The sequence below is a fragment of the Otolemur garnettii genome, unplaced genomic scaffold (genome assembly GCF_000181295.1).
Source record: "Otolemur garnettii isolate 467f Iridium unplaced genomic scaffold, OtoGar3 scaffold00035, whole genome shotgun sequence".
Lineage (NCBI taxonomy): Eukaryota > Metazoa > Chordata > Mammalia > Primates > Galagidae > Otolemur > Otolemur garnettii.
The window spans coordinates 16,565,246-16,577,465 of NW_003852430.1; the positions used below are offsets into that span (position 1 = coordinate 16,565,246).

At 45.3% G+C, this 12,220-nt stretch overlaps 1 protein-coding gene across 1 annotated transcript in view; it reads right to left on the reverse strand.

Moving 5' to 3' along the window:
- The window catches only part of EEF1A1 (eukaryotic translation elongation factor 1 alpha 1), a 5,887-nt gene extending 4,657 nt beyond the window's left edge, over nucleotides 1–1,230 (reverse strand). Inside the window, exons 1-2 of the mRNA XM_012805071.2 lie at nucleotides 1,093–1,230; nucleotides 3–167 (exon numbers count right to left, since the gene is read on the reverse strand). Coding sequence (XP_012660525.2) covers nucleotides 3–137 — 135 coding nt within the window. The 5' untranslated portion in view covers nucleotides 138–167; nucleotides 1,093–1,230. The remainder of the gene's footprint in view (nucleotides 1–2; nucleotides 168–1,092) is intronic.
- Between the last annotated feature and the right edge of the window lie 10,990 nt (nucleotides 1,231–12,220).

Here is a 12,220-nt window from a genome sequence, read left to right on the forward strand (position 1 = left end):
GCCTCCTTCTCAAATTTTTCAATGGTTCTCTTGTCAATGCCACCACATTTGTAGATCAGATGTCCGGTAGTGGTGGACTTGCCCGAATCTACGTGTCCAATGACGACGATGTTGATATGAGTCTTTTCCTTCCCCATTTTGGATTGTATGGGCGGTTTTCACAACACCTAAGATGGAAGGAAAAGAAACCTTTGAACCACTGTTGAAAGGCTTGAGAATAAGCCAGGAGCTGAGCTCAAAGGGCAAATTCCAAGGAGAATTACAACTAGTGCCAGCTGCGCGGGCCGAACTCTTGTCTCCACCCACTAAGCAAAGGGAAAACTCCGTCGCCTGAAATCTCCTCCCCCACCCGGTGGGGACGCGCTCCCGGGGCGGGAGGAGGGATCTGGGCGCACGGACGGCGGCCGGGCCGGAGGGGGCACAGGAAGCGGCGGCCGCCGCGGGGAAGGCCCTTTTCCTTTGTGTGGGTGACTCACCCGCCCGCTCCCCGGCCGCCGCGTCCTCCATTTTGAGCTCCCCCGGCAGGCCCGGGAGCGGCCATCTTTCCGCGCACGCAACTGGTGCCGCGCGGGCCGCCGCGCCGCCGGAGTGGGGTGGGGTGGGGCGGCCACCGGGGCCGCCGGCCCGCGCCGCTTTCCCTCTCGCCCGGCTCTCGGACGCCCCGCCTCGCCCAACATGTGCGCCGGGCTCGGCCGCCACCCTGGGCGCCCCCACGGCCACCCAACCGGACGGCGACCTCGCGGCCGTCCAGCCCAACCTCCCCGGAACGGTCTCGCCGGAGAGGAAAATCGTGGCGGCTCACTTTAAAAAAGCTCGAAGCGATGAGGACGGCGGGAGCGGGGCAGGCGAGAAGTGAGAGCGGATTCGCACGCGGCGGCCACGGCGCCCGAGCCAGGCCTCCCCGCGAGCACGAGGCCAAGAGGCTCCTGAAGAAAGTGCAAGGCCTCGAACTCCCCCACCCCACTCACAGCCGGGAATTCGGGATCGAGAACCTCGTAAAGTGGCTCAGCGACAAGGCGCTAGAGAGAAGCACGCGAGGGCCGCGACCCACCGAGGGCGGCCAGGCCGGCGGAAGCCACACCCGGCACTCACCTGTGTTCTGGCGGCAAACCCGTTGCGAAAAAGAACGTTCAGGGCGACTACCGCACTTATATACGGTTCTCCCCCACCCTCGGGAAAAGGGCGGAGCCAGCACACGACACCACTTTCCCAGTTTACCCCGCGCCACCTCCACTAGGCACCGGTTCAATTGCCGTCCCCTCCCCCCAACTTCTCGGGGACTGTGGGCGATGTGCGCCCTGCCCACTGAAGGGCACGCAGCTCCTCGCGCATGCTCCTCTCGACCCCAATGACGAGGAGAGCGAGTGGGTGGGAGGCGGGGACGCGGCGATCTCTCGGTTCTAGGTTAGTGGGAGTTTACCGACGGTCCCTGGGATTCCCTAAAGCAGGGGCCAGCCCTCCTTTTGTATGAATTACTCTCCGCACCCTCTGGAGGGGGAGGCGGTGTCGCGGCGAGGAGGCAGGCTGGAGCGGCTGTCCAGAATCTTCCCTCCATTATTCCTGGCTTAATCGTAAAGATTGCGTGGAGATTTGGGTGTCCCTTCCCCCCCGCCGCAGTCCAGCTCCCATATGGCCGGTCCCACATAGAGCCTCTTCCTCTGCTAGTCGCAGCCTAGTCCGAGGCTGGCTCCTCCCGTCTGGGAGGAGCACCACGTCCTCGAGACCTCGAGGGGCTTGGGCGGAGGCCAGAGACTGGGGGCCGCCTTCTAGGCTCAAGAATCCGAAGGCAGTTCTGGGCGGCCGTAAGCAGGACGAGTCTGTTCTGCGCTGGCCTCTTAGTTCCTTCCGCTGAAAGCCAGCTGCTTTTATCGAAGTCTGTAATAAACGTCACCCCACTATACTCCGGTATAGTGCACTGATACTCCAGATGTCCAGATTTTCAGTTTCGACAGACTTAAGTCCTACAGTTAACTTTACATCTATTTTTGATTTTGTTACCCCAAAAAGATCCTCAGAAAGAATGTGTGTCTATCCTCTGGTATCTTTTTTAAAGTATACAGTCATTCTGTTGCAACCATGAGAAACCTAAAAAGAATGCATCAAATTCAGTTTTTCCACATGATCTCATGTAGAGACTGAGATCTACAGCATCAGCAAGCTTATTCGCCCAGCTTCCTACCCCCAAGCAGTGTGAGAACACTGCTCCTATTTAAATAAGTACCTTCGTTTTCTGTCTTACTGAGTGCAACGGCATTTCAGCATAAATCTAGGGTGAGATTGGATAAGACAAGGCCTTTTTGGATGGCTCTCAGGGCAGGCCCTGGGAAACGCTCCTCTGAGGAAAGATGAACGTTTATTACTGGATCAGTGTGTCTTTTCTCCCAGGTGTGGAATTCACTGCCCAACTTCTCCAATCAGCTTATTAGCAAGTGTTTATTTCAGAACCTACTATGTGTCCAATGCTAATTAGAAGTACTGTAGTGTTCAGAAGTAATTTCCTTCTGGAGAGGAATCCACGATCACATAGAAAGAGGAAAACAATTAGAAAGCACAGCTAAGGCAAATTTGTATGGTACTTTCTTGGTTTTTATTTCATCATAGAATATAGTTCTTTTAATTGCTACCTTTCAGTTATTTTTCATAGTCCAAACACCTTTTCTTTCTTGAGAGAAAGAAATCTGCAATAACCTTTCTATACACACACACACACACACACACACATATATATTTTAACCTCTTCTTATAGATAAAACATTCCAAAAATCAGCTCAAGGCCTGTTCCGGGCGCCGCCACATACACTGAGGGTGACTGGTTCAAATCCAGCTCGGTCTAATTAAACAACTGCAACAACAAAAAAAATAGCCAGGCGTTGTGGTGGTCACCTGTAGTCCCAGCCACTTGAGAGGCTGAGGCAAAAGAATTGCTTAAACCCAAGAGTTTGAGGTTGCTGTGAACTGTGATGCACTCTGTCCAGGGCAATAACTTGAGATTCTGTCTCCAAAAAAAAAAAAAAGAAAAGAAAAGAAAAGAAATCAGGTTTCTCTATTTTTTCATTAAAAAGGGTCTAACCTTCTCATTTTCATTTAACTTTGAGATAGTTTTAATGAAAGAATCGAGGCCAAATAAAGTTTCCCCAGAAATATATACAACTAATCTGTTCTTGTCCACAAAAGCCTTTTCTATAATGTCTACTTTTTAGCTTCTCTCCTTTCAAAAATTCTTTTTTTCACATTGAATTTTCCTAGTGCCCTTAACCAACCAATCATATACATGTGAAATAACATTATCGTGATACCCTAGTCACTGTTTGTAATAAGAGAAAGATGTTAAGCAGTACCAATGAAAATGAATCACTAGCAATAAAACGATGCCCTCTCATTAATTTTCTTGGAAATATTCATTAATGAGTACGCTCCTTGGGATTAGATTCCTACAATCAGCTGTGTTAGTATATCAGAGTAATATTAACTGCATGGTGTTATCTCAGATTAAGATTAGGGTGCCACACTACACTTATTTTCCATGCCTTTTCTAACAGTGGGTTTGGAAAATATACTAAGGTACATATTTAAACAGGAATGGCATTTTTTTTTAGAATCTAAAGTTACAGTTATTTAGTGAAGGGAAGGAAAACAAAGACTGAAAGCTGAATATTTCAAAATTTTACATGGAATCCAAGAATCATACCTAACACCTAATTTTAAAAAGAAATGAAAAATCAGGCTAGCTATGGTAGCTATAATCCTAGGACTCTGGGAAGCCTAGCCAAGAGGATTGCTTGAGCTCAGGAGTTCAAGATCAGCCTGAGCAAGAGCCAGACCTGTTGCCACCAAAAATAGAAACATTAGGACAGGCTCAGTGGCTCACGCCTATAATCCTAGTACTCTGGGACGCCAAGGTTGGTGGATCGCCTGAGTTCATGAGTTTGAGACCAGCCTGAGCCAGAGTGAGACCTCATCTCTAAAAATAGCTGGGCGTTGTGGTGGGGGATACTCGGTGGGTGAGGCAAGAGGCTTGAGCCCAAGAGTTTGAGATTGCTGTGAGCTGTGATGCCATAGCACTCTTTTAAGGATGACAAAGTGAAACTCTGTCTCAAAAAAAAAAAAAGAGAAAAAGAAAAATTAGTCAAAATAGTGTCAGGTGTCTATAGTTCCAGTTACTGGGTCGCCTGAGGCAGGAGTATCGCTTGAGTCCAGGAGTTTGAGTTTGTTCTGAGCCAAGCTGGTACTACAGCAATCTGGCAGGGCCTCAGAGTGACAGTCTCAAAAAGAAAAAAAAAAAAAATCAAAATGATGGTGGATATTGCTAAGAGGGAAAAGTATCAAAGATAATGTTACTTCATGAACAGAACCTTTTCTGAAGAAGATAGACAAATGGGCAACAAACATATGAAAAAAATGCTCATCAACCCTAATCATCAGAGAAATGCAAATCCAAACTACTCTGTGATATCATCAGACCCTAGTCAGTGTAGCCCACATCATAAAGTCCCAAAGCTGCAGATGCAGACACGGATGTGGGGAGAGGGAAACGCTTTTATGATGTTGGTGGAATTGCAAATTAATACAACTCTTTGGAAAAATGTATGGAGAATCCTCAAAGAACTCAAAAGAGAACTTCACCTTGATCCCACAATCCCATTACCAGGCATCCACCCAGGAGAAAAAAAAAATTATTACAAGGACATTTGCACTAGATTGTTTATCACAGCTCAGTTTACAATCACCAAGATGTGGAATCAATCCAAGTACCTACCAACCCATGAAGGGATTAAAGACTACATTATATAAATACCATGGAATACGATTCAGCCATGAAAAAGATGGAGACTTTACATCTTTTGTATTAACCTGGATAGAGTTGGGGAACTCCCTAGTAAAGTACCATGAGAATGGAAAAGCAAGTATCCAATGTACTCAATTTTATGAAGCCAGTAGATGAACTAATACTTTCTTCACCCACAGAAGAAAAAAACTCAATTTAATTCAAGTTGGGGAGGGGATGGGGGAGGAGGATTTGCATGTTCCCACCTCATGGGGAGAATATAAGGGGATATGGCACACCTCCTGTATGCCGGATACTGCAACAGGGGCCTTACCTAACAAATGCAAACATGATAACCCAATCGTTGGTATCCTCATATTAATCTGGGGGGAAAAAAAGATAATGTCACTTTAGTAAAAGTGATCTCTGTGAAATACTCACTGTTCATTGAAATGGGCATTGCAAACTTAAATACTTTCCCACTATCATAAAATTGTAATATTGGAGATAATGTACGCTTTCAGTTGAATTAGTCTGCTTTGAAATATGGACCTACTACCATTTAAGCAGTAATTTTTAATAGGTGCGGTATTCAGCATCACGATGAAATTCTTTAAAAGTTGACTGCAGAAGAATCCAAAATTCTAAATATAATTAAAGTGACAAAATAGTCCAAAGAGGTTTCCACAACATAAATAATAGCAGCCCAATTTTCATTACGTTCAGCAAAGAAAAATCAAAAAACACGACTCCAAAGCTATCTCAGAATACAGGCAGGTTTTCCCTAAACCACCATGATTGCAGATAAAGAGTAAACGCTTTATAAGCACCTCGTAGAGAATGCTTTTTAAAACAGCAGCCAAGGAACCACAAAGTCACGGGAGTCTTTGATTTATGACTAAGAAACCTACTGCGCGTCCCCACCTGGGGGATCCTGATGTTGCGGTAATGGCCGAAACTCTTTGGGGGAGGGGAGATCGCAGTTCTCCCGCTTAAGAACTAAAACGTTTGAGCCCATTGGAGCCATATTATCGGGCGTTAGGGGTGGACACTGTCCACAAGCATTTTCTCTGGGCAGAGATCACATTTCTGCTCTCGGTGGAGGCCGGAGGTGGGCGGGAGCCGGAGCGTGACCTGAACGCCAAGCCCGGCGAAAGACGCCGCACCCGACTCCCGAAGAGGGGAGGTTGGGGCGACACGCAGTGGCACTGGCCCTGCTCCCGCGCCAGACCCCAGCGCGCCGCTGCCGTCGCTCCGGCGCTCGGACACCTGCGGGCGGGCGGGGCCTCCCCAGCGCTGGGTCGCCAGGGCCCGCCCCGACACGCCCCCTCCTGAGGTCACTTTCTTCTGGCCTCGAACTGCGGAAGGTCCGAGGAGGGGGCAGAAAACCTCATAGCTTGGGGTGAGAGCCGCTGTTTGTTAGCGTGGGCTGGCTTCTAAAACACTGAAGCGAATAGTTTTCTTTTTAGAAATCCCTTCTCCCCATACCCTATGGTTTGAACATAATCCTGACGCATCTTTCCCCCACGACTTTACAGCAGATACTGTATGCTTTTTACTAACTTAACTGTGAATGGTAACATTGTTAAGACTCCTAAAGCTGTTTGGGGGGTCATAATCCAAGGTCGTATTTTTGCCTAAGATTTCCCTTAAACTTGTTCAGACATTTAGAGTGGCAAACTTAAAATAGATTGTAAGTAGACATCAACGTGACCCCTTTTAGAAAGAAAAACAAGAATTTTAGTTATTTACATCGTAAAAGAGTAACCAGTAGTTGTTTGAGATTTATAACTGATTCACCATCTTTCACTGTTGGCTGATCACTCTGCCACTGGGCCTAATTTAAAGCAGCTTTTAGTAATTACATTTTGCTGTGGCTTGACACACGTTTTCATGTTGTTTCTGCCAATTGAAAATGGTTTTTAAAATCTTTATCTGCTGTAGCTGCCTCAGAAGTGAAAATGACTTTTAAAAGGGTAGTTTAGAATATGATTAAGTCAAGGAATTCTTTGGATTAAGAATTAAAACAAAATGGTACTTTGGTGTGCCAGACATTGTTCTAACATTTGGAATATTTACTGTAATTCCATGAACCACGTTTTATAGACGGGGAAGCTATAGGCAACAGATAGTTTATGCACAATAAGTAAATACAGGCCTTTAAAAAAAGTTTTACTTTTTTGCCCCAAATACTAAAATACAATATATCACTTTGTTTCTGGCCTCATTTGTGAAAAAAGAAAACAAACAAACAGTATACCATTTTGCTTTTTCCCCTTAATGTTGGTGATCCTTTCTTGTAAGCACATTAGGACCCAGCAGAACATGCTAGGTACCCAGGTAATCTGATCAGAGAGCTGGTAGTCCTAACCCTTATCAGCTGTTCTAGGCAGCCTGGAATAATGAATGGTGTTGGAATTACAAAATCAGGGATTCCGTCCTCACTCTTTTGCTTATGGCCCCTGTGACAGCTGGTGCTCCTGAAAAGTGCATCTGTAAAGTGAGTCTGCTCATTTTTCATATGTAGCCCCTACCTCAGAATCCTAATATGCAGTGACTTAAGAGACACAGGGGTGCTGTAAGAGCTAGGGAATTCAGAGTTTCCACAGGCTTTTTGAAGAATGCCTGCCCTCAACTGGAACACCTTATCATGCTAACTGAGTCAGTAGAGAAAATAAACCCATTATAGCTCACTACAACCTTAAACTCTTGGCCTCAAGTGATCCTCCCATCTCAGCCTCCCAAGTGGCCAGGACTACAGGCACATGAACCACACTTGGCTAATTTTTAAAATTTTTGTGGCGACAGGTTCTTGCTATGTCACCCAGTCTGGTCTTGATTCCTGGGCTCTGGTGATCTTCCCATCTCAGTCTCCCAACATCCTGGGCTTACAGGCATGAGCCACCACACCTGAACCGATGTTATCTTTTTAATTGTAAATATTTAAAAATAGGTAATACAAGCGCTGAGCCCGTAGCACAGTGGTTATGGCGCCAGCCACATACACCGAGGCTGGTGGGTTCAAACCCAGCCTGGGCCAGCGAAACAACAATGACAACTACAACCAAAAAATAGCCAGGTGTTGTGGCAGGCCCCTGTAGTACCAGCTACTTGGGAGGCTGAGGCGAGAGACTCGCTTAAGCCCAAGAGTTTGAGGTTGCTGTGAGCTGTGACACCACAGCACTCTACCCAGGGCAACAGCTAGAGATACTCTCTCAAAAAAATAAAATAGAAATTTACCAATTGCCAACATTGATTCCAATAATGAATACTATTTTGTCTATTTCATTTAAGTATTGGAACTATGGAATTATGAATGCTTGTGGCACTGGGTGACTGGGTGTGTATTCTTTTTTTTTGAGACAGAGTCTTACCACGTCACACTTGGTAGAGTGCAGTGGCATCACAGCTCACAGCAACCTCAAACTCTTGGGCTTAAGCGATTTTCTTGCCTCAGCCTCCTAAGCAGCTGGGACTGCAGGTGCCCACCACAAAGCCTGGCCATTTTGTTGTTGTTGTTGTCATTGTTGTTTTAGTTGGCCTGTCTGGGCTGGGTTGGAACCTGCCAGTCTCAGTGCATATGGCCAGTGCCCTACCTGCTGAGCTACAGGCACCGCCAGGGGGTATGTATTTTGTAAGTGACAAGGAATGTTGTGTTATGGCTTTTAGTACACGTTGGTAATTGTGCAGGATTTCAAAGGTTAGTCTTTATTCATGTAGTCATCTAACATGTACTGAGCATATGCCGTATGCCAGGCACTTAGCTAGGCTCTGGGGACCAAAAGCAGTCTCTGCTGAGTGTTGTATGTGGCAGAACCCTGAGAGGGATGGTGGGAAGAGTGCAATAAGCAGATGACTCCAAGGATGCCTGAGTGCTGCAACCAAGTAAGCCGAGGGTGCCTGTCACCACTCAGGAGGGACCCAGACTAGTGGAAGGAATCAGGAGAGCAGCTGGGAAAGCTTCTCAGAGGACAGGATACTGGGTCGGGGAAGAACTGTGGGAGTCAGCCAGTGGAAAGAGGCCATGGAGGTGGGTGCTTTGGATGACTGCTCTAGGAAAAAGTGGGAGGGACAGTTTATTCCTCCACCAACAGGAAGTGAGCATGATATATCTGTCTGGGGGTTATTCACTGAGAACCCTAAGGAGCCTGTGAACAACAACCAGGCTCTAGAGGCACACCGACTTGGGTCCAAGTCTGGCATCCACCACTTACTGAACGAGCAGCTCTGGACCAAGTACAGTATTTGGCTTTTGGGGGGGGGGGAAGGGAGGGACAGAGTCTTAATCTGTCACCCAGGCTAGTGTGCCACCTCTGCCTCTCAGAGTGCTAGGATTATAGGTGTGAACGACAGTGCCTGGCTTAATTTTTCTATTTTTAGTAGAGACAGGGTTTCACTTTTGCTACGACTGGTCTCGAACTCCTGAGCTCAAGTGATCCTCCCACCTCGGCCTCCCAGAGTGAATCTCCATAATGTTATCTTATGCCATTTGGGCTGCTATAACAAAATATCTTAGACTTGGGCAACTTGTAAACAACAGAAATTTATTACTTGCAGTTCTGGTGGCTGGGAAGTTCAAGATCAAGGCCCCACCAGCTTCAGTGTTTAGTGAGAGCTTGTTGTTGTCTTCAAAGATGATGCCTTCTGGCTGTGTTCTAACATGGCAGAAGGGTCGGGGACTCCCTCAAGCCTCTTTAAAGGCACTAATTCCATTAATATGATGGAGCCTTCATGACTTTCCCAAGGCACTACCTCATAATACTGTCACATAAGCTGTTAGGTTCCAACATACAAATTTTGAGGGGACACCAACATTCAGGCCATAGCAGCTGCTATGCTTTAAATAATTATGAAGTCAGAAATATTTTTTAACAAGTTTTTAATGGGACTTTTTAAAAATCAAAAGAAGCATAAATAATCACCCTAATTCTAAAATCTTGTCATGGCCTTGTACTTTCTAAGATTAAATGTACTTTATCCTTTTTTTTTTCTTTTTTAGTATAGTATCTTTGAATTGTTGCTATGTCATTGACTCTGTTTTTCTAGTACCATCTGCTTCCGGTATGTCCATCTGCAAGCTGTTTCTGCTGCAAAAGGGACTTTGCAGATTTAGTTTTTAAAAAAACCCAACTCGCTGGGCGTGCTGGTTCATGGCTATAATCCCAGCACTCTGGGAGGCTGAGGCAGGAGGACTGCTTGAGGTCAGGAGTTGGAGACCTGCCTGTGCAAGAGCAAGACTCATCTCTGCTAAAAATAGAAAAATTAAGCCAGGCACAGTGGTTCACACCTATAATCCTAGCACACTGTGAGGCAGGTGGATTGCCTTAGCTCAGGAGTTCAAGACCAGCCTGAACAAGAGCAATACCCTATCTCTACTAAATATAGAAAAACTAGCTGGATGTTGTAGAAGAGACCTGTAGTCCCAGCTATTTGGGAGGGTAAGGGAAGAGGATCACTTGAACCCAGAAGTCTGAGGTTGCTGTGAGCGAGGCTTACTCCATAGCACTCTAGCCTGGGCAACAGAGTGAGAGTCTATCTCAAAAAAAAAAAAGAAAGAAAGAAAGAAAGAAAAAAAACTAGCCAGGCAAAGTTGTGAGTACCTGTGCTTTCAGTACCCTCAGTATATGGGGCCTGGCACCCTACCCACTGAGCCACAGGTACTGCCTGGAACTTGCACACTTTTCAAAAGGCCTTTCTCCTGAACCTGTGCAGAAAGAATTGATTCATCAGCAGCATCATGAAAGTGAACCAGTTAATGCTGATGAAGTTACAAGATTAATAGCTTAGTTGTAATACAGTGGTGATGCATCTAATTCCCCAAGAAGGCCAATAAATTAAATGTTTTATATAAAAAAAAGTAATTTTCACTAGATGAAGATTAAATTCTCTTCCAATGTAGACAGTATATTGTTCTAGACCTTGAGAACAAGGGCTTGGCTCGGTACCTGTAGCTTAAGTGGCTAGGGTGCCAGCCACATGCACCGGAGCTGGCGGGTTCGAATCCAGCGTGGGCCCACCAAACAACAATGACAACTACAACCGAAAAGAAAAAAAAAAAAGAGAGAGAGAACAAGGGCTAGCGTAAGTTAACTGAAATTAATGAAATCAAGTATGGAAATAATACAATGCTATCCCAAAAGGGACAGTATTATTTTACAGTGCATCCACAGCTGTCAGGTATACAAAGTGATGGACAGACTTATCAGTAGTTTAAAAAAAATTCTTTTTTTTGAGACAAGAGTTTCATTTTGTCATCCTCTGTAGAGTACTATGGCATCATAGCTCATAGCAACCTCAAACTCTTGGACTCAGCAATTGTCCTGCCTCAGCCTCCTGAATAGCTGAGAGAAAGGTGCCTGCTGCCGTGCCCAGGTACTTTTAGAGTCAGGGTCTCACTCTTGCTCAGGCTGGTCTTGAACTCCTGAACTCAGGCAATTTACACACCTCAGCCTCCCAGAGTGCTAGGCTCACAGAGTGCTAGGATTACAGACAAGTATGAGTCACTGTGCCCAGCCATTATTAGTAGTTTGTAATCACATGATGGCTTTCAGATTTTTTGCATTTGAGTGAGTCTGTTCTGAAAATACAAGAAATCTTCCTGCCTCAGTCTCCCGAGTAGTTAGGACCACAGGTGCCCATCACAATTTTACTTTTTCTTTCCTTTTTTTTTTGTAGAGATGGGGTCTGATTTTGCTATCGGATCTCAAACTCCTGAGTTCAAAGGATCCTCCCACCTTGACCTCTCAGAGTGCTAGGATTCTAGGTGTGAGCCACTGTGCCTGGTCCATACCATGTCTCTTAAAAAAATAATAAAAGTACTAAGGCTTTGCTTATGCACTTAATAGTCCTCAAACTACTGAAAACCAAAGATCAAGAAAAAAACTGAAAGTGGTTAGAAAAAAATGCACATTACATATGAGGGAGCCATGTTTGATAGGATTGATGTCTCATCAGAAACGTGGAGGCAAGGAGATAGATGAGCAACATCTTAAAGTACTGAAAGAAAGAACAAACAAATCTGTCAACCCAGAATTCTATGTCTAGTGAAAATATCCTTTACAAATGAAGACAATAAAATCACAATAAGATACCACTATACACCCACTACGGTGGCTAAAATTAAAAAGATTGACAATATCAACTCTTGGCAAGCAATTGGGACTCTTACACAGCTGGTGAGAATGTAAAATTGTGCAATCTCTTAGGAAAACAGTTTAGCAGTTTCTAAAAAAGTTAAACATACATCTACCATATGACCATCCATTCTGCTTTCAAGTGTTTACCCAAGAGAAATGAAAGCATATGTCCAAACAAAGAACTGGGCCAAAATGTTCATAGCAGTTTTATTTGTAATCACCAGAAACTGAAAACAACCCAAATATCCATCAATAGGTGAGTAGATAAATTATGGTATATCCTTACACTAGAAAATTAATTAGCCATAAACAGGAATGA